At 53.0% G+C, this 21,695-nt stretch overlaps 7 protein-coding genes across 7 annotated transcripts; 3 read left to right on the top strand and 4 right to left on the bottom strand.

Annotated features, from left to right (window-relative positions):
* Window positions 1-181: 181 nt before the first annotated feature.
* Window positions 182-3,645, top strand: PSV08DRAFT_406726 (tubulin domain-containing protein; the record flags this gene model as incomplete). Its single annotated transcript, XM_014220197.1, has 4 exons — window positions 182-1,099; window positions 1,929-2,588; window positions 2,635-3,200; window positions 3,312-3,645. 4 exons carry the CDS (start codon window positions 182-184, stop codon window positions 3,577-3,579), a joined length of 2,412 nt encoding a protein of 803 aa, XP_014075672.1. The 3' UTR covers window positions 3,580-3,645.
* A 1,601-nt stretch (window positions 3,646-5,246) lies between these two features.
* On the top strand, window positions 5,247-5,486 carry PSV08DRAFT_376615 (uncharacterized protein; the record flags this gene model as incomplete). The annotated part of the gene is made up of 1 exon (XM_066093327.1): window positions 5,247-5,486. The coding sequence occupies one exon, from the start codon at window positions 5,247-5,249 to the stop codon at window positions 5,484-5,486; it is 240 nt and encodes a 79-aa protein (XP_065950019.1).
* Window positions 5,487-5,853: 367 nt separating this feature from the next.
* PSV08DRAFT_259006 (carbohydrate-binding module family 50 protein) lies at window positions 5,854-7,518 on the bottom strand. The gene has a single exon (XM_014220196.2). The coding sequence runs from the start codon at window positions 7,275-7,277 to the stop codon at window positions 6,129-6,131; it is 1,149 nt and encodes a 382-aa protein (XP_014075671.1). The 5' UTR covers window positions 7,278-7,518; the 3' UTR covers window positions 5,854-6,128.
* A 970-nt stretch (window positions 7,519-8,488) lies between these two features.
* On the bottom strand, window positions 8,489-9,163 carry PSV08DRAFT_259000 (uncharacterized protein). The gene has a single exon (XM_066092483.1). It carries the CDS (start codon window positions 8,891-8,893, stop codon window positions 8,528-8,530), a length of 366 nt encoding a protein of 121 aa, XP_065950018.1. The 5' UTR covers window positions 8,894-9,163; the 3' UTR covers window positions 8,489-8,527.
* Window positions 8,986-11,017, bottom strand: PSV08DRAFT_3423 (ferric reductase like transmembrane component-domain-containing protein). Its single transcript, XM_014220195.2, has one exon. The coding sequence runs from the start codon at window positions 10,912-10,914 to the stop codon at window positions 9,079-9,081; it is 1,836 nt and encodes a 611-aa protein (XP_014075670.1). The 5' UTR covers window positions 10,915-11,017; the 3' UTR covers window positions 8,986-9,078.
* A 766-nt stretch (window positions 11,018-11,783) lies between these two features.
* On the top strand, window positions 11,784-12,847 carry PSV08DRAFT_242885 (uncharacterized protein; the record flags this gene model as incomplete). The annotated part of the gene is made up of 3 exons (XM_066092295.1): window positions 11,784-11,930; window positions 12,115-12,229; window positions 12,372-12,847. 3 exons carry the CDS (start codon window positions 11,784-11,786, stop codon window positions 12,845-12,847), a joined length of 738 nt encoding a protein of 245 aa, XP_065950017.1.
* A 2,280-nt stretch (window positions 12,848-15,127) lies between these two features.
* On the bottom strand, window positions 15,128-21,501 carry PSV08DRAFT_376614 (uncharacterized protein; the record flags this gene model as incomplete). Its single annotated transcript, XM_014220193.2, has 4 exons — window positions 15,128-16,262; window positions 16,316-16,919; window positions 16,971-18,397; window positions 18,443-21,501. 4 exons carry the CDS (start codon window positions 21,499-21,501, stop codon window positions 15,128-15,130), a joined length of 6,225 nt encoding a protein of 2,074 aa, XP_014075668.2.
* Window positions 21,502-21,695: the final 194 nt, after the last annotated feature.

Genomic DNA, 21,695 nt, shown 5'->3' with positions numbered 1-21,695 from the left:
CTTGGCATGCGATATGTTGGTGGAGTACAAGTGAGGGAACGCGACGCGGAGAGCTTCCACTACTAGCGCCGTTCCTCGGCAGAACCGCGCTGCCGATCAGTGAACTTCCATGTCGCATTCTACGTTCATTCTTTATTTGCACTCGAGGTAACACCAGACTACGAACAACACAGTCGCCAAGATGGATTTCGCAAAACTCATGTCCGCGCATATCAAAAAAGGAAAGGAAGCAGCCTCAACATCAGAATCAAGCGACAAAAAGTACCTCAAGCGCAGCGAGATCGAGGCCCAAAGGCAAGCTGCATACCGGGCTGAGCAGGAGGCCGCAGAGAAAGCACGTCTGGAGCGAATAGAGAAGAAACGCAAAGCCGAAGAAGATGAGGCCGAGAAAGAGGCCCAGCGGCGGGAGAAGCGGATGCGCATGGCGGAGGAAGCAAGGCGGATTAGAGAAGAAGAGGAAGAGGCAGAAGAGCGGCGGAGAAGAAAGCGCTTAGGCTTGCCAGACCTACCACCAAAGAAGAAGGAAGGCGAAGGAGAGGGCACTCCTGTGCCCGAGGACGAAGATATTGAAGATGGAGAGTTGATCGCAAAACTGAGAGCCCTCGACGAGCCAGCCCGAATCTTCGGCGAGACACACAAGCAACGCCTGAAGCGATACAAGAAGCGCGTCGGCGCAGACAATCTAGCAGCAATCATGACCGACGGTCCGATCCCGACAACTCTACAACTCGTACCAGAGAAGGACATGAAGGTCAGCCTGCAGGTGCCAAAGGACAAGGAGGGCCGAGAGTTCCTCTTCAGGCAACTCGCAAGTTACTTCACAATGGTACTGAAGGAATGGGACGTGACGCTCTCGCGCCGAGATACAGAGGTTAAGGAGAGTTATCAAGGAAAGCAAGCCTATGCTGCCATGGTACAAGCGCGGGAGAACATGCGTCCGCTGTTCAAGAAGCTGGAAAAGTTTGACCTCCCAGACAGCATCATCGAACCTGTGGTGGAAATTGTGCATGCAGCACAGGAAAGGCGATATGTGGATGCGAACGACGGATACCTACGACTCAGTATTGGCAAGGCAGCATGGCCAATCGGTGTCACCATGGTGGGTATTCACGAGAGAAGTGCACGAGAAAAGTTGCATGAGAGCGACAAGAACGCAGCACATATTATGAGTGATGAGATTACACGAAAGTACCTGCAGAGTATCAAGAGGTGTCTCAGTTTTGCACAGACAAGATGGCCACCGACGGATCAATTGCAGCTTATGGGTTAAATTCAGTAGATACTTGTGTGTGTGTGTGTGTGTGTGTGTGTGTGTGTGTGTGTGTGTGTGTGTGTGTGTGTGTGTGTGTGTAGATGATGAAACCATCAATTCTTCACTCTACTTCCTCATAGTATGGTTTTCGCCATGTGCTGTCTATATTCTGAGCATTTAAAATTTCAAACTACAGACGATGACGTACCTGGGGAGGACGTGAAGCGCTGCCTCCTCGCGTGAGCACGTGCGGGGCAATTGGCAGAACTTGACAGCGTCCAATCGTCGTGCATCTCCACTTTTACTATCAACACTCCCATCATCTTTCTTCTTCGCCTTCAACTAGAAAATTCAAGTCAGTCTTCTCTTGAATTGCTATTGTCGCCATGCACGAAATCGTCACTTTACAATTCGGCACGCAAAGCAATTATCTGGGAACGCACTTTTGGAACACTCAGGCAAGTACAGAATTTCAGTGGCCTGTCACGGTTCAATACATTCATTTTTTATTGAAGTTACACATTCTTTTCTGAATGTGTTGCGAATGTCTTGTGGAGAAACGTTGCTCTCAAATGTCCCACCAATACTTCATTCATGCACTTCGCAACATTCATGCAAAGACTCATTAAACTTTTGACAGAGTGCGATATACCCAGCTTTTCTGACTTGTTGACAGGAGTCGTACTTTACATACCCTCCAGAAGATGAGTCGCCCGTCAATCATGACATTCTCTTCAGACCTGGCATGGCTCCAGACGGGTCAGACACCTTTACTCCAAGAACCCTGATATACGATCTCAAGGGTGCTTTTGGAAGTATGCGGAAAATCAATGCACTGTACGAGGCTGAAGATGACCGGAGCATTCTGGACCAACCCGGTGTTTGGCCTTCCAAACCCATTGTCCAACGCGCATCCGAGACCATCCCGCAATCAGCCTACCAAGAGCATCTTGATGCTGGTCTCGAGCCACCGCCACTCAGCACATCCTCAGTTCGGTATTGGTCTGATTACAGCCGCGTCTACTACCACCCCAAGTCCATCGTCCAGTTGTCAGAGTTTGATGTCAACGATAAGCTCATGCCTTTTGAAAACTGGGATGTTGGTATGGAGCTTTTCGAGAAGCTCGAAAGAGAAGTCGATTTGGTTGATCGAGATCTTCGTCCATTTGTCGAGGAATGCGACGGAATCCAAGGGTTACAGATTTTTACTGGCGTAGATGATGCTTGGGGTGGTTGGACTTCCGGATGGCTCGAAAGACTGAGAGATGAGTATGGGAAAATGAGCATCTGGACTTGGGGTCTTGGTGATCATGGTGCTAATAACAAAACTCCGAGGGTATAGCGCTTACCATGGATTGTTTTTACATCACTGACAGCATTAGGAACAACGGCTAAAGCAGATTGCCAACTCAGCTCGGTCACTTCAGGTCCTTGGCGAACAGTCCTCGGTTTACGTACCAATATCGAACACGCCAGCTAAAGTCCCAAGTTATCTGAAATACGACTCAACATCCCCGTGGCATGTAGCAGCCTTGCAGGTTGTGGGCATAGAAAGCATGACTATTTCCTCTCGATTACGTACCACGTTGGGCGGACGAGGTACACTTCAAGACCTAGAAGACACCATCAACAGTACTGGAAAACGACGTATAGCAAAGTTTGAGATGAGCATTGCGGACCCAAATGGCCTCTCAGACAAGGCTGCCGATATAGCTGAATCTATGGCAAAGCTTGGAACAACGCGATCAAGGCAGACCAGCGAAGGTGACGATGAACTAACGGAGTTTGATATCGATGTTTTCACTCGCGATTACCGGACCGCTACTGGAAAAGGAAAGAAAGAGCATGTATTCGGAAGGGCAGAGGCTTCTCGCGGAGAGTGGTCGTTATCCGATGATGGCGAGAATGACCCTCATGACAGGTTCAATAACGGACCGGTAGTGCAGAGGTATGTTCAGTGTTTCTTTCTGATGAACATTCTTGCCTTTTTGTGGTTGTTCAATCTGTATATGGTCCTGAACACACGACGCTGTACTCTACATGCACTTACAACGGCTAGATACACTGCTCCTCTTCTTTTCCCCTTACTCGACAGCTTCCCCAAGTCCATGTTCGAAGTAGGATCGGGGCATACTGAGAAGCTTGCTGTTCATGCTGGGCTCACAACAAGTACGGCTGTCGCAGGACAGATACGGACACTTGAGCCGATCATAAAGCGCATGATTAACATTGAAGAAAGAGAGGCGCTCTCTAATGGCCTTCAAGTTCTTGCAGAAGAGTACGATGAAGGCTGGGATAGTGGTTCAGATAGCGACGACGATGAATAATCGGGTCGTATGTCTATGCTTTGAATGCCTTCTTTCTACGAATGTTATGCTGTACACATACTTTTTCTATGGATAGTACTTTTTAGCATAAAGTACGCAGTGACAATCACGAGTCAGCCGACTTCATTATCGGTGACGGCTCATGCTCGCTGTACCCATCACGAAGTGTATGCCGTCTCTGTTTATGCTATACTTTGCGCATGCATACCAACCTTCACATCAACCCACATTTCGCACCGACATCAGTGTGCACATCCTTATCCTAGAAAACAGGTGATCCCCTTACAACCAAGGATCATACGAGGCAAAAAGAAAGACCGCCTTTCTACCACCCACTCATACAACGAAACCCCCCCTCCCCCCCCTAGCACTTTGCTGACCGTGCTTGGCAGAATGTATGTAAGTAGACAGTTTAATTTTATAAATGTTCCCACTATTCACCAACACAACCCTCTTCCCTGTAACCATTTCCAGCCCACGAGGGGACGCTGTTCTACCCCTTGACCGGACGAAAAAAATGTCTGGGGTGGGTCGTTCCTTTGGCGAGTTGAGCGTATCATTTCTGATTAAGAACTGCAGACCTTGTTCGGAAATCCGGGGTTACCAAAGGGGGGGGGGTGGGACTCTCGTTACAGTATTCCGTAATGCTTACTCTATTCATTGCGATCGTCTTGGCAATCAACAAGCTTTGTGAGAAGAAAAAGGTTTATCGAACCAGGGCTTTCCCCCATTCGCGCGCATGTATGTGTGTGGGTGGGTGGGTGAGTGTATGCTCTCGGTGGTTTGCTTTTATGAGACGCGTGTCTCCCTTGTGGCCTTGCCCCCCCCTTTTTTTTTCTACAGTCAAACTGGTCGCCCAGATCGTGGCTGGGGGTGCCCTATTTACTCCTGAAGAAGGAAGAAAGAAAACAGGGTCCATGTTGTCGTATTTGGTAATTAACATGTTGGTACCGTTTGGATTGGGGCTGGTTAAAGAGGATAACTGCTGTGATCGACTCCACACACTCTTTCTCAGCTTGTCCAAAGTGAAGATAGGGAGATGGGCTCGCTATGCTATGCGTGATGTGCAACATGGAGGGATTACTCGGCCCAAAGCTCGGCCTGCCCTGGGGAGAAGGGGGACAGGGCGGCAAGCATATGTGGACATCCCGGACCTTAACCCAATACAGCCGGACAACCGTTGCTCCGCTAAACTCGTTCCGTCCCCCCTATTTCCTTATTTGGACCTAAGCGCTCGACTGTCCGGGATGATGCTGCCAAGGCCAATTTCAACGGTCAATGGCGATACTGTGTTCGATGCCCTACTTTTGTGTTGCCTAATCCGGTAGGTTGACCATACTACGTCATACCACGACACAATGCGAAAAGCAAACCCTATCATGACGCTTCAGAAAGGCCGAAGAGTCCATGGCCTACGCAACTTGTTCTCCACAATGATGTTGCGGGTGCAGCCAAAGCCTGGAACCCCATGTACATACCATGTACACGTAGGTGCAAATACTTTTTCTTCTTCTTCACTGTTTGCTGCTATGTATACGTCCGCATCAGCGCCTGGTGCACTTGAAATCTCCCAATTCACAAACTTCATGATTGATTGATTCCACATCCACCAACCAACCTTGTCTTTCCAACACGTGAAAATCACCAATCACATCTACGCTAAAACTATGAACTCACCAAACACAATCCCCACAGCAACAAGCGGATCCCGCTCCAAACTCCTATCCGGGAACTTGAAATCCTTCCTCAGCAAACCCGCGCTCAAACACCCCCAACAAGCCCTCACCGTGCAACTCTTCAACGCAGAGCAGAAAGCCAACGGCGACGCTACTGCGCCGCCGAGATTAGTACCTGGTCAGCAGCAACAGCATAGTAACCAACATATCGACGACGCGGCCAAGGAGTAAGCGTCGTCTACTTGCAATGCCGTGAGGCGCAGCAATGTTTTCGAGTCTATACAGACGAGAGCGATGGACGAGAGTTGGTGTGAAGGGAAGGTGGGGGGGGGGGAATATCCGAGCAAAAAAAAAGGAGTTATCCCGCGACAACGACAATGCCCGGATGATCTACTTTGGTTCGAAAATAAAGCTAGGCCCTGGATGTTGTGGATTAGTATACCCAAGATAGCGCTACAATTACAGGTACTTTTTGAGGTTGAGGTTGGGGGGGGGGGGGGGGGGGGGGGGATAAGGGGATATGGAAGTTATGCGGGGTAGAGGATTAGACGGATACGTTGGGGGGTGGGGGTGGGAGTTGGGGTTTGAAGAAGTGTTAGGTCGATGATGTTAGTCAAGTACATGGGATGCGGATGAGATGAAAAAGGTTATGGGGTGTCTACCGAGGGGATTTCAATGTTTGTGTAAAGAAACACAGTCAAGACGATTTAACGCGTAGTTACATGATAATAAAGTCATAAGTTTTCTTAGCCGACATCAACTTTTTGTTTTTTTTTGGTCATCTCCAACAAAAAAAAAAGTCCCCCCCCCCGCGCCGACTATCTCATCATGAGAAGAGATGCAATCCATGGAATTTTGTATGGGAATTGCCCCTTAAACAAAGACCAAACATCCATCCCGATTGCTAATCCTCTCGTCAAGATTAATCTCCCTGAGCCTCCACTCGCCACGACTCTCGAGCTCAGCTTCGAGTCTCTGCCCGCCACCAACCAACCTCACATTGCGCGCCGACGACGCAAAGCCGCCGGAGCTACCACCACCACCTCCGGTTGGAATCCTCAAGTTCTGGCCTGGCCAAATCTGATCGGGGTTGGCAATGTTGTTGTGGCGTGCGAGCTCCTCGAACGAGCAGTGCGAGTAGCGCGAGGCAATAGCCCGTAGAGTGTCGCCTTGCTGGACAGTGTATGTGTTTTCGCTGCCGGAGCTGCGGTCGGTGGACGAGCCGGACCAGCGGAAGGAACCGTCGTCGTTGGCGAGGTAGCGGTTCAGCGGGATGGACGAGGCTTGGACAGAGCCGTCGGCACGGCGGCACTGGGCGTGCAGGACGTAGTCGCCGTGGGCGTCGAGACGGATGTCTTGGGACGAGGCGGAGAAGTTGCCGCCAAAGTCGCCGGCGGAGCGTTGTTGGTCGTGCGAGGAGTGGGATTGACCATGTGCGAAGCCAGCGCCAGCGGCAGCGGCGCCTCCTCCGCCGTATTTACGACGGCGTTCTTCTTCTTCCTCCCAGCGGCGTCGGTCTTCCTCTTCCTTCTTCTTTTCCTTGTGCTCGTCCCATCGCTCGCCGACGGCGTCTTGGGTCTTGGAGCCGGCAAAGGCACCGGCGAGGGCTCCTACAATGGCGCCAGCGGTACCGTGACCGGATTTGCCGCCTAGTGCGTGGCCGCCGTAGCCTCCTGCTGCTGCACCAGCGAGACCGCCCATGATACCACGCTCACCCTCTGGGTCACCTTCTCCGCCAAACTGGTTCTGGTAGCCTTGGTTGTGCGAGTTGCGGCCCGAGTTGGATGAGTGCGAGGCGGTAGAGGGGTACTGCTGGTACTGAGGAGGTGCAGAGGAATCGTATTCGCCTTGTGGTGGATATCCGCCCTGCTGTGGGTATCCGCCCTGTTGTGGGGGATAGCCTTGAGGTGGTGGTCCTCCCTGTCCACCACCGCCGTAGTACTGGCTGGCTTCTCCTCCCTGGTAAGGAGGCTGTTGCCCGTATCCTCCGCCCCCACCTTGGTTGTATCCGTATCCAGACATGATTCTTGATTTCTTTTTGCTTTACGTTCTCGTCTCCGATCTCGTACCCAAAGTCCTTCTTTCTTCTCAATCGAAAACCGGGTTACCGGAACAATGAAACGGGCGGTAGTATGTGAACCGTTGAATTGGTTTCACTGGGAGAAGTGAAAGTTAATCGTAGATGCGTCTGACCTTGTCTTCGTCAATGAGCAAGGAAAAGAGAGTTTACAAAGTAGATGTGCACACTGTATCTGAGAAGAAGGAAATCAACTTCACACGTGTCTCCCTGCCAGATGGCCCTCTCTCTTATATGCCCACGTAACAAGATACCAAACTCACCCTTCCTTCTACCCCACCCAACCAAACCTTCCAAAGCACACCATGGCTACGTCGTCCGACACATAAACGCGCCCCACCACCACAGCCACACCGGGTCCGTCGTCGTCAGTCACCGCCACTCTTGGCCAAGCTAAACCGCATAAAGGCGGGGTCTCGCATCACTCACAGTCGAAACGCGAGAAAGCCCAGAAAGCCCAACGCCACTGCTTGCGCCTCCATTATCCAATCGCGCGACTGCAAGTGGGGGGGTCGCTAAATCGGGGGCGCAGCGCCACGAACGGCTGACCGCCACGTTTTGCGGCGTTCCGGCACTCCGGCACAATTTGTTGACGTGCTTTTGCTTTCTTCGCCTTCTTTTTCCTTTGCTACCACTAATCGGTAACTTACCTACATCTAGCTAATCAGTGGGCGGTTTCATTCGGCAAACGCCGGACGCCCAGTTTAAGTTTGTTAGAAAGGTTCACCCGTTATACTAAAACCCACAATACACAAGCGGTGAAGTAGAGACACCGGATCTTTGTTGAGGCGGTGTTTTGTTGTATGCATTAATGCCGGAGTTTAGAGTGTGCCGTGCGCCCCGGGGGTGTGTGTCATGTGCGACGGACCGGGGGGGTGATGCGCTTTCAAGGGTTTTCCATGGTGATGTTTATAAGTAGTAGCTTGTTGGTATTATTAAAAAAAAGGGGACAGAGATGAAGCCGAGGTTTTGCCATCGATTTTGGGAGTTCACCAATCCGATACGATCCGTTGTTTTTCGGTCACACATCAGGTATATTGGTTTACACTAACTATACATTACACTGTACATGTTTTGCGCAAGAAGAATACACTACGTACCACGCGCATTGTTGAATGCGATTGCAAGGGGGAACTGACTTTTTTTTTTTTGTGGAATGAGATTGTTTTGTTGGAATTAGATCCTCGTGTCTAGTCTAGATTCTTCTTCGCAACCCTGTATTTTCATGCAGAAAAAGGGCGCCATAAAGACTGACTAAGTGAAAAAAAACAATAAGAGGAAGAAACGCCCAAATGATGCAAGTTTTTGCGCTTGTAGATGTAACGATGATCAAGAAATTCAAGGAGAGACATGACAGCGTTAGTGCGTGTGGGTGGAAAACAGGATGAATGATTATGAAGGAGGTGTATGTACAGAAAAGAAAGGAATATAAAAGGACAAAAGAGTAACCCCGAGAGTTATGGAAGAAGGAAAAAGAGTTTATGTGTTTTGATATAGATACAGGCAGTCGACTGTGTCGATGTTGAGGGTGAGCTCGCGCATTGTTGTTTGGCTTGCCCATGGTCGTGCTAGCCTTGCGTATCAAGCTAGTGCGGCGCCAGTTTGGGTCGGCGTCGGGCCTAGGAGGTGCGGATGCAACCAAGCGATTGCCTGGATTGCATTTGTAAGAGTAGGCCAGCGAAGTGATGTAATGAGCGGTTTCTCAAAAGACGACATGTGACATGATTAGACGTGCAATACAACGCTTCAATACGTAAAGGCTTCCTCTATGAAATCAACCGAACCCTCGGTAAGCAGTGGGCGCACTGCATGTCGTACACCGTCGGCCATGCCGCCAGACGCGCACACGGTCACGGCCATGGCACCAACGCGGTGCTTGGCCTCCTCCTCCAACAAGCTCCTCATGTTGGGCCTGCCGCTGTACATCTTGACAGTGTCGCTACTGCTCTCGACACGGCCCTTTGGTCTGGAGATGAAGAGCTTGATGCGGAGACACTGCTTGCGACCCTTCATGCGGAGGACTTCGTCCATCCATGGGCGCACCCACTCCAGGCAGTCGGGCGTGGGTACTGTCCAGATGAGGACAATCTTTTGCGTGGCAGTGGTGCCGTTGTTGAAGCCATTGACTAGATGCTTGAGGTACATGACCTGGTGGGTGATGCCTACACCTCCGGCAAACAGTACACAAGTACCGTACGAGTCAAGACTGTGGTGACCACCGTATGGGCCTTCAATGAAGCCCCATGTGGTGAATTGCTCGTTGGGGCTTTTGCTTGCCTTTTCATACATTTGACGGGTGAGTCCGGTACGGGCACGGCAGATGAGACTGATTTGTTTTGATTTCCTGGGTTGGCCATTGATCATGGTGACGTCGCCTTCCAGAGTGGGAAGCGTCATCTCTTTGGAGTCGTCGGTCAGGGTCGCAGCCCAGGCGACGGAAAATGGATGCGAGGACCAGAGGGAGAGGCGAGGCATCCACATGTGCACGTGACATCCGGGACGGGGGGTCCATTCGCGGACCATGTTGATGGTTAGACGGACAGCTTCGCCAGGCAAGGCCTCGACGGTGATGGAAGAGCGTTGCTTCAGGCTGAAGCCGTAGTAGCAGATGGAGCACAGGCGGAGGAACCACTCAGCCGCCCAGAAGATGAAGATGAGGTACATCCATGGGACCTGGGGCAGAGCGTGCAGCTCCAGGTGCTTGTACAAGCCGAGGAGAGCAGCAATGACCATGACGCGGTGGATGTTGAGAAAGGTCTCGTAAAAGGCGTGACGGAATGGGGACCAGGCCTGGATGCCGATGAAGGTGAAGGCGACAGTTCCGACCATGCCCCATCCGTAAGAGCCCTCGGTGTGGAGGGCAGCTACGACGGCGTGCCATCCACCGCCAGCCTTGGTGTTGTACAACCAAGCGGCAGTGTGGACAATGGCCTCGGCAATGGTGATTCGGGCAGCCCAGCGGTGGAAAAGGTTGAAGTCGTCGTACGAGACCTGGAGAAGGGAGATGAGGGGGTTGTTGCGGAGGGCGAAGAGGATGGTGGGGATGAGGTTGAGGGCGGCGAGGGTTCCAGAGCGTCCACGAAGGGCGGCGAGCGTCTCCCTGTGGTCGAGGACGTCGTAGGGGAGGGCAAGGCACCATGCAACGTTGAGGCCGACGTAGATGAGGAGCATGATGGTGTGCCATCTTCCAGGGAGGGTTCCGTTGTCAATCGCGCTGCTGATCTGGAACTGGGCGTTGTGCTTCTTCTTCCAGAGCGGGGCGACGAGGATGTGGCGGTTGAGCCAGGGCCACCAGCTTGTTCGGTTGGTCTCCCAGTACTTTTGCCTTGGGCTTCCCATTGCGGTGATGTGCCGGCTGTGCTTCCAGACCATGTTGGAGATGCGGAGCATGAGGAGCATGCCAGAGATGCCAATGAGCATGTAGAGAAAGGTGTCGACCCACAAGAAGTTGCCGACTTGGTCGACACCAGTGAGGCCGTACGAGTACTTGAGCTCCTCAAACTGGGCGGCATTCCAGTTGGAGAGGAGGTGACGCTTGGCAGCGGGTGCCTCCCGCGAGCGCAGCAGGCCGGAGAGAGACATGCTGGCGGGTGCTAAAGGGGGGAATTGGGCGATGGGCGAGTATTGAGGCGCGCTACCAGGTGCTCCTGAGTGAGGGCCGGTGCAGTTGATGTTGTTGTGAATGTAGTCGCTGTGTAGCCAGGTGGTCCCACGGGCGCTTCGGAGTCGAGAGGCGAAGCGATGGGCGTTGGCGGAGTGAGAGGACAGGCGTGGTCACAGGAAATGCATTACAAATGGTAGTGGGCGGGCAGCAGTCGTGTGTGCACAATGGAGTCAGAGGGGCGGGGGTGGCCTGCACAGTATCGGGCGTGAATGAACGAGGGAGGGAGTGTTGTGTGTTGAAATGATTGATGGTCGCCAGGGCGCGGCTGGGGTGAATGGGCTTGGGATGGTGTGACGGGCGGCGGGGGGTGGGTGAAGTTTAAGCAGGCAGCAGGCGGGCAGGGAGCGTGTTTTTTGGTTCCCGTAGCGAGTGAGGAACAGTGGAAACGAATGTGGGCAGAGAGCCAGACAGCAGGGACGGCGAGCGTGAGGTCGGAGAGGGAGCGAGGGAAACAGTGGATATGAGGTTCGCGCGAGGGGGTGGCCTGGCCGGCAGCGACCAGGGGGGGCGCCAGGGCCAGGCGGACGATTGGCTTGGGCTGGTCCGACCAGCTGCTAGCGGGTGAAACGGGGCGGCGGAGGCTGCGAATGCTGGCCACTCAGGCCCGCGTGCCTGGAAGCGCCATGAAACCAAGGCCCCTCAGCCCACCCTCGCCAGACTGCCCATCCATCCTATCATCCCCATCCCACTCGGCACCGCCGCCCAGCCTGCACACGCCCACCACAGACGTGCCGGCTGCCGGCCCTGCGCTGTGCTTCGGATTCGACTGCACACGCTGCATCCATCCATGCCCGCCCTCGCCTGCCTGTGCCAATCACGCCGCGGTGCCTGGCGATCCACACACGCAGACGCCGCGCCACAGACACCAGCTGCCCACGGCCACCACGGCCACGAGAATGCAAATGGCCGCTGTGCTCATGATGCTTGCGGCCATGTACGTACCGATGATGCCAATGACGATGCCATGATGGGCCGACGCGCCATGCACGATGCGCGACGCCGCGAGCAAACACCATGGTTCCCTCTCTCCAACTCTCTTTCCCTCTCGCCCGCACTATCGCCCGCCACACCCGCCTGTCTCGTCCCTCTTTCGCGCCCTCTCTGCAGGAACTGTGCAGGCCCCGACGCCATGCCCGGCCGATGACATGTGCGGCTCTAGCCTGCCCCCAAACCGTCGTCCAAGCGAGTCAACTTCATCACGCATCCCGGCAGAGATCGCACTCATCTGTTCAGGTAAAACGGCTTTGATGCACCCCTGGGTTCATTTTGACATGTTCCTCACGCTGCCGAGGCCGTCGTCGTCCATGTCGCGTGCAAAATCTCCACCATGGCGCGAACCGCCAGCGGGCGTGCTGACAGCTATTCACACGCCCAGTGCACTACCAAGGCCGAGAGCCGGCGCTGGGCACGACTCTATGCATTTGCCCTGTGCAAGACGGCAGCCAGGCCAGCAACCCGGCCAGCAGGCCAGCAACCACGCCAGCAGCCTGCGCCACGCACCTACACGGCCACGCCTACGTAGGAGCTACTACTAGCATACCAGCATACCTGCACCACTCAACAGCCCTCGTCCCTACTTGCCACGAGGCGCCGTCGCCGCCCTATGCTTACTACCCTGCGGCGCTGCATTCTCTTGCTGCTAGTGTATACGCTCTTCATGCATACCACAGTCAACCAATGCGCGCGCTTGGTTCGCAGCGGCACGGTCGCCCCTGCCACAATTCCCCCCCACCCCACCCGCACGTGCTTGTGCTTGTCACAACCCACTGCCCTCTCTGGCCGCTCACCCACGCCCCCTTCGCCGCCACACTGGCCGCCCGGTCTCGACGGGCCAACGCCCTCTTTTCGTGAATCGCCCTTCTCGACGGACAGCATGGCCAATCTGGGGGAAATTGTCCCCTTGTCTACCCAGCACTCGGGTCCGACCTATTTGCTTCTGCCGTTCAACCTCGGAATACCAAGTCTTCTAGGCAATAAACCTACAAGATTACCTCCATACTAGCCACAATCTAGCTCATCCTCACACCCACACCCCAAGCGAAACAAAACAAAGCAAAAACATGTCCTGCTGACTGTCCGCTCTTCTGCCCGTCTGGCTGCATCCATGCGGCCATCGCGTCCCGCTTGCGCCGCTTGCCTCAACTGCATCGCTTGACCGTGGTGCTTGCTTCGGTGTGAGCCAGTTTCAAAACACCAGCGCCGGAGTGTCGCTCTCCTTCTGCCGCGACTCGGCTCACTTCACGATAACGTTGAAACGTTTGTTCATGCGCCGCCTGCTTGGGCCCCACCCGCTGTCAAACAATAGTGTGTGCCCTGCCAGGCGGCATAACGCTTCTGGTAGTCCTCCACAAGCCATGCTTCAGCTCGTCGACATTTGCCAAAATTCGACGCAGTAACTGGAAAAAATGGAATAGTCGTCGAATCCTTCACATTGCGGTTCCACCTATGTCATTTCCGCCAGACCTTGGGACCCGCTCACGTCTCGGTTCTTCAATGCATGGTTTTAGAGTGTGGCGCTTCCTCCGCCATGCGCTATCATTTGGTGTAACACATTGACAGCGACACGCTTCCATGTCCAAGGGCATCCTCACTCCAAATCTAGCACAAAGCTTATTGCAGCACATGCTCTTGTGTACACTACTACGTAAGCATTGTCCGCATGCCGGCTTTAATGCCTTACAATCACTGTTAGCTGCGACATCACCACTATCGTCATCGTCACCGCCATCTCCCTCCACCCTACTCCATCGCGCATAACACGAAGCTTCGATTCACAGTACATACGCCTGTGCCTGCACTGATCCCCCGATGCGAGACCACGACCCAGACAATCACTCTGCCTGGGACCGGGCGTATGAGCTTGCCGAGAAAACTCCAAGCCACACAGCCCTCCCAGGTCCCCACGATCAAATGATACGTATCCGCAGTGACACCCGTTGGCGTCCCAGTCGGTCATCGAACCGACCGACCTGAAATCTGGCCCGCTCTCGCCCTTCACTAACTGATTTTTGCAAAGGAAAAAAACCTAAAAAAGCCCACCGACTCTCCGGGCCTGTTTTCCACATGAAACCACTAACTTCAGCTCCACCAATCTCCGTCCTTGGCACCCAACCGCCTGGAGGAACCTTCCATACATGAAACACTTTTGCAATCTCTACACCGTGTACCAACACGCATCAAGCTTTTTTGCCCTTCAGCTTGTCATGCTGTCGTGTGTAGATTGCCAAGCCAATTATGAACATCACAAGCAGCTAACCAACATTACAAGATTGGTGTCAATATACATCCCGTCTTGGTAAACCACATATGTGCTTTCAATCTTTTTTTTCTTCCTTCTCCGCCTTTTTCTTGAATTTCTCTGCAAATCTTTCGTTCGCTTAATACTACTATTACATCCTTGCTGTCGACCGTTGGGCGACTATCTTCCGAACATTCTAGATCTTATAGTCCAAGGAAAAATATTAATTCAAGACGGGTTCTCCCTTCCTTATCCCGTCCGCCTGGTTCGCGGCTGAAACGTGGGAACAGCACAATTAACTTGGCGCCTAAATTGTCATGAGATGCGTAGATATTGCGTGCGACAGAGACACTTATCTCGTCCAGTCACGTTAGTATCATGTGAGAAGGATGCAATGGCAATGGGATAACATATCTACATACGTCCGTATGTACCTACACTTTTCGAGCCACACCCTGCTGACTGAGGGCGTTGTCATGTTTCGTATCCACCGAGATGCTTCTGTGCCGTCCCGTGTCATCATTCCTTTGGCTCTTTTCGCTATACGCCCAGCCACGTGCACACCACCTATCCCCCCCGCCCTTCACCGCTCTCTCTTTTTTTGCTCAACACCTTGATTCATGCAACTCCCAGTCTAATATCACGAGATACCCTTCTGCCCCCTACGTTATCAAACAACACCTATGTATAGCGAGATGTAGATTTGAAATCTCCAGATTTAAATCACACACAAACAAGTGAAAAGTCTTGGAAGGGGAAGGGGGGGGGGTTAACCTTCCCAAACTAGAACATTGAACAACAGCTGATATGCATATTCGCTCTTCTAATTTGAAACCTGCGTATACAACGGTCTCTATGTACGAAATTTAAAAAAAAACTCACGCATATCCCGTCTACTGCGCATGGCCCGGCTGCGAAGAAGAAGCACCAGCAGCAGGTGCTCCAGCGGAGGCAGCAGCAGCGCCGCCCGCAAAATTGATCTGAGCAAGGGCATCACGTCTCCAAGCGTCGTCATCTGCACCCTCGCTGTCGGAGCTGTCACGATTTGCAACTCGGAGACCGCCACCGCCGCCGCTGCCTCCGCCTGCTCCTTGATTTCCGCCATATGACGCATTACTCGTGTACTCATCGTGTTGTTGCTGCTCGTGGATATTGCCCTCTTGCGTGTATCCGCCTGCATACGATGGGCTGTTACCATAGTACTCGCGATTATTCCACATATTGTTGTTGTTGTTAGCTTGGTCGTGCTGCTCTATGGACCCGGATGAAGGACCCGGCCGCAGCACGTCTGGCACGGGGCCGCTGAGTCTGCTCCCCCCGTCTTCAGATTCGTATTGTTGTTGATGCGGATGATACGCGTTTTGATAGTTCATGGGTTCGTAGGCGCCCGTCTCGTTCATTTGGCCCTGGTTCTGCATACGCGGGTCGGCAAGGAAAGAGTGCCGGTTGTCTGTTGGTGTGCGGTCGCTAGGATCATGTAGTTCTACGCCTTGGGGTGGACCTTGTGGTGGCGTGTTGGACATGCTAAATTGGTGTTGTTGCTGGGGGTGCATGCCTTGCTGTTGAGCATACATACCCGGCTGTTGGTATTGCTGCTGTTGCTGCTGTGTAAGGGATAGATTATTCATAGTCGCTGTCATGCCCATTAGACTCGGTGCTCTTGTCGACCCGGCCTTGATACTGGCTGGGCCGCCCATTCGCCCAAGCATACTTCCAGTCATGCTAGCCCGTGGACCAGGCTCTTCCGTGATCATCATCTGGGAATCCTGTCCATTAGGATCCCGTATACTGTACTGGGCTATTGTGCGCATCTTCCGTGTGACCCATCCTGCAAGAATCTTTCCGCGTTGCTTCTCGCCCAGACGAGACCGGTGGAAGTCGCCCTTTTGCACAAACGAGACAATGTCAATGACCAGCTGATGCTCGTTCAAAATTGCATTGACAATCACAGGCACCATGCTTGCGAGGAAGTTGCGTCGGAAGATTTCCACAACGACAACAACAAGCCCACCTGCCTGGAAAACAGCACTGTAGAGTGTTAGTAAGTATTTACTAAATAACAGCGAATCGAAGAAACGTACCAGCCTCCAGGGACAATATTCCGGTGACAACGTTCAACAGACTGCTCAATGTCCATAGAGAAATGGTTCAGTCCGTTGACTTCAAAAGTGTCACCTATGCTTCCAAGCACGAAAAGCACCTGCATATCAACAGGTGCACCGTTGGGTCCAATGGGCCGTGTCACGCTGTGCAAAAATCCTAAATCGCCTGTACGAACATATCGCACATTTGGGTCTCCGTCAATCGTCCTCCCATTGAAGCGTTCTGCATCCAAGCGCTCTTTCGACATGTAGAAGCTATAAGCATTCGCCTCGGACTGCACCCAGATCTCGCCGTACTCGCCGTTCAAGCACAGTTGGTTGGTCTCTGGGTTGACAATGGATATTTGCGTGCTCACTGGCACCATGCCCGAGTCTTGGACGAGCAAAGCGTTGGGCTCTGTGTCAGGGTCAACGGGCATGACGAGGCCGCGTCGCAGAGCATGCACATCGAGATGGAGCTCGACTGGCTCAATACACATGTATGATCGTGATGCTACCATTGGGTTCAATACATGTGAGTAGACAGTGTTGATTGCGGTTGGGTCTAAGTTGGCTGGCGCAAAGTGCACACGCACTCTTTGGTCTGCATTGAGTTAGCAATCATGAAAGTCCTCTCATACAAATGTTCACTTACAAACATCAACGCGTGGTCTTCCATCAGTCGCAATCATGAGATTCTTCAGCTCGTGCAGAGCCATACTCTTACCAGCTCCGCGTGCGATGGCGTGGTCCAACATTTGACTCGTTGCATATGCATCCTTGATCTTGTACCGCGAAAGCGTTTGGAACAGAATATTAGGGTTTTGTGCAAAGTCAACAGGTGACACCAGGTATGTGGGTGCGGCAAGGAAGATTCCCATGAGACAAGTGTGAAGGAAACCAAGTCCTATCGTGCTCCGGACACAACCAAGGACTGGTCGTGTACTTGTCATTTGGCATGTTTCTTTTTGGACCTTGCACAGTGCCATGATTTGGCTATGGCCCAGCTGAACTGCGATACGACGTTGATCGGGCGTCCAGTATGTCCAGACTAGCACTGGGAAACCCGCCTGAATCCATGCCGGTCGAATTGTAAGCTTGAGGTCGCGGCAGCCACTGGATTGCTTTGGCGGCTTTGTTGTGCTGTATGTGTTTGGCACACTGATCTTGAGGATAGCGGCCGATTGTTTGATGTGCTGCGATACTTGCTTGATCTTCATCAGATGGTCAACGTCAGCGTTGACAAGAATGGCTTTGACCTTGAAATCTGCAAGGATATGCAGCAAGGCCGGCGCATCCTCATTCAACCGGTTCTGATCAATTGGCGCCATTGGTATGCAAACAGCTCCAAGCACAAAACATGCATGAACAGCATAAACAAATTCTTCTGAATGCGTGTACATCAGAAGGAGATGATCGCCGGCCTGGACCTTGACCTTGTTCTTGAGGTACATTGCTACGCCCGCAACCTTTTGATCAAACTTCTTCCAATTGACGCCTTTGCCCTCTTTTCCTCGACCGTCGACAGTGCAGTAAGCAAGTTCCTCGGCCTGCCGAGATACACGCCATTGCATCAGGTCGTGGATATTCGAGAACTGATTGAGTGGAGTCGATGTCCTGTCGTCAATGACGACTTCGCGATGATCGACACCAGAGTATTGCTTGTCTTGGAGCATCAAGAATTGCTGACGTGCCATTGATGCCTCAAATGACCACATGCCGCCAGCGGGATCGTCACCGAGCGCAATGTTCTGCACTGATCGCTCAATGCCAAACTTTACGTGTACACAGGGCAGAGAGCCATTGTCAAACTCTCTCCTACACAGCATATTGCCAATTTCTCGCCGTCCGTTCTTGATGACTCGTGGAAGTGTATTAGGTGCTGTAATCATCACGCAGTATACCCGTAAATGATGCTCTTGGTAAAGGACCTCCATGCACCTCTCAGATAGTGAATCCAAAAATGGTATATCCAATTGTTGTGGTGGTCCACCTGGGTTTGTGGGCGCAGTCGATGCGGCCTGCGTCTCGATGAGAATGATTGGCAGGTATTCACCATTTACATAAGAATCAAACGACGAGCTATGACACGTTAGACAGTCCTTGCTCTGTTGGCAGCTCACTTACCAGTCGTAAATTTTTGGCACGGCCTTCATAATGCTTGTGACCAGGTGCTGCACAAAAAAGTATCGATGCTCGGCTTCAAGCTGACCATTTTCTACCCATTCAACACGCTGTCTGATGCGATCTTCGTACAGTCCAAGGACAAATATTTTTCCCTCTACAACAAAGCCGAGGAGTCCAGTACGCAGAAACTCGAGTTCAAGCAACTGTGGCGTAGGGCTACCCTCAACGAAACGGTATGGTCGAGCATGGAAAATGGTCTCTGTATGCTTCTGCAGCTGCCAGAAGCCACCAGAGAGTGAAGGCGAATCTACCCAGATCTCGCCTATCGAGTATGGTGAACATAGAAGACTTGTCTCAGGGTCTACAATAGCTAGTGTCGCATCCGGTATGGGGTATCCAAAGGCACCGACTCGCATGGTGCCGGGCTCGTTTGCCCGCTTGCTTGCTTCTTCTCCAATGGCCAGAACAATGACTTCGTTCATCTTCAGAGCTTCCTTGTCCAGCAAGATTTCTGTAAGCTCTGTCGGGCCTTTCTTCTTCTTCTCCTTTTTGTTCTTTGTAGTGCCACCACCAATAAGACTGGAGTAGCCATTTGCCGCTGCATACTTATCCTCTGTATCATCTTCATCATTATCTGACTCTTCTACTGCTATGCTTAGCGGGCAGCCCATGCGCTCCTCTCCACCTAGCCAGTCGCGTACAGATATTATCATTCCACCATGTTCTGGCAAGCAGAGCATTGGCGCGATCAGTTCTCGCGCTCTAGGGTTTCGCAGTGGCCTGAAATATCGATCTCCGAGAATTTCGTGAAATTCACAGTCGACGGTAAGCGTGTCAATCAGACAGATCTTCACGGAGGCGAAGTTGGGTTCTGTGTTTTTCTTGAAGTTTCTTGTAGCCATTGGATCCTGTTGGTAGTTGTATGCAGCGCGCTTGAGGCCTGGGTAATCCGCTAGCAGTATGTTGGACTTGTATTTGGTGATGAGATGTGCATATAGACCCGGGGTTTCCATGGTCGCTGTCTCGAGCCATACGGTGGTGTGGCCTCCATAAACTGCAAACAAGACACTGAGAATGAGACCAGCGCTTTCGCGCGGGTCGAGGTACGTGAGGATCACTTCTGTGGGGTTTCTGGACGGTGCTGGAGCAACGAACTTTCCCTCTGCATCCCGTAGGCTAGTGCTGAACGTGTCTTGGCTCTGAGCGTTGGTGGGTATCGTGCTAATCATGGCACTGATGCAGGCCATTTGGTGCATAATAGTCCGGTGACTAAGCACCACACCGCGAAGGTCACCAGTAGGTGCACGCGAGAACTCAATATAGGCAACCTCTGGTACTTGCAAAGCTGGAGTATCGTCATGTTTCTTGGGGTGGTGGCTGCCAAACTCGTTCGTCTTCCACCACTCTACCCCACTCGGCCATTTCAGACGGTTCTGACTAATGTCACGATGAAAGGCCTTGAGATTGTTGTCTGTGGTCAATGCGAGATGAGCTTGAGTTGTCGTTAGGAGAAGAATGAGTTTCTGGTAGTCGTCGACGCTATTGATGGGTACCGCTACAACGCCCGCAATGAAGCAGCCCATCAACGCCACGACAAAATCAATGATTTCTGTATCCCTGTACACTAATGCCACACGGTCGCCTCGATAGAGGTTGCTCTTGTCCCGAATCACTTTGGCCACCTTTTCCGCGCGACTAGCCACCTTTTCCCAGGTGATGGACGCCGTCTCTTTGCCTTTTGCGTCAAGGACCCAGAAGGCAGTCGTCCTTGGCTGTGTGCGACTTCGGTGACGCAAGACAGCGCCAATGTTGTCAAACTTTGACATTTTGACATTGGGGTTGTGAGGGTCGTAGACGTCAAAAGGCAGATCGCGGGGCTCTAGCGGCATCATGGTTTCAGCAGCGCCCAAGGGGAGATCGTTGGGGTTCATCATGGGAGGTGGAATCGCGGCGGTAGGAGAAAAGGCATCTCCCGACGAGTAGCGGTTGGGTCCCCCATACGAGTCGCGATTGTCTTGCATCTGCTGGCCTGTGAAGTCGGAAAAATAACCCTGGTTTACCTCGAGCATGGTGCTCCTTCGACTGGCCTCTCCCGGAGAGCCAAATTGGCCATCATAACTTTGCTGATTGTCTGGATTGAAGGCGTAGTTGCCCATCATGGTGGGCTCGCGCGAGTGGTTGTATTCAGGCGTTTGAGGCCGTGGAATGAACGTCTCGCTTCCTTGCGACAGCTGTGAGGAATTGCGCTGGAGCGAATTTGTACGCAGGCCCAGCTGCTTCTCTTGAAAACGGCCGACTTGGCTGGGCGGGTAGGCCATGTACTGCGAGCCCCCCGAGGCAGCGGCGGAGGCGTTCGCATATGGCATGGGTGCGCCCAATTGGCCCTGTGCGGAAGCGTCATGGTATGAGTCGGGGCGGGGGAGCTGGATATGTGGGGGTTGTGGTCGCGGTGATGGACTCGGACCGGACGGAATAGCAAAGGATGCGGTGCGGGAGCGAGAGCCCTCACTGGATGGTTGGGGTGGGTTCTGCTGGTTCAGGTCGGCCTGCAACTGGGCAGCAAAGTCAGGCCCTAGATACTGCGACAGCAGCACGGTGCGACGTTTTTCATAGCTATGCGACTGATTAGCGCACGCAGAGAGGCGGATGGCGGTGGTGGTGCAGCAGTACGGACCCTTTTTGTGTAATATCGCCCTCCTCGAGCTCGTGGTCCAGCTCCTGCAGTTTGGCCTGCAGCTCGGGGTTGGTCGCAGCCATGGTGTTGTGGGCGGCGGAGGTGTGGCACGAGGAGGGAGGCAAGGCAGGTGAAGCGGGATGGGATGGTGTTGTATGTACAGATAGGCTATGCAGCAGCGGGCCGCGACATTCCACAGGCACAAGCACAGGCGCAGGCACAGGGAAGATGCAGATACAAGGCGCCTAGCGGAAGGAGTGCGAACAATGCACCAGGCATGCAGAGGCGGGCACGCGTCGAGGACGGACAGCAGGTGACAGATGAAACATTGACTATGTAGGTATGCAAGAGTGGGTAGTCTTCTGGCACCAAGCCAGGTACGCATCTGCGCAGGGCCCGGCAAGCCCAGTATGACGTTTTTACCCCAGAGCCAGCCTGCTCCTCGGCTTGGCGCCGCCTGGCTTAGTCAGCCCCCATCAGTCAGCGGCCAGTCACGTGTTCGGCGCGACAAGCTCCCACATGGCCGATGATCATTGTGCCTCGGCTCATGCGCGTCTGCGCTGCTTTGACGTGCCCCGG

This window comes from Bipolaris maydis (genome assembly GCF_028858645.1).
Source record: "Bipolaris maydis strain C4 unplaced genomic scaffold PSV08scaffold_1, whole genome shotgun sequence".
Classification (NCBI taxonomy): Eukaryota; Fungi; Ascomycota; class Dothideomycetes; order Pleosporales; family Pleosporaceae; genus Bipolaris; species Bipolaris maydis.
Note: the sequence above shows the minus strand (reverse complement) of the source record. Positions and strands in the feature narration are given on the sequence as shown.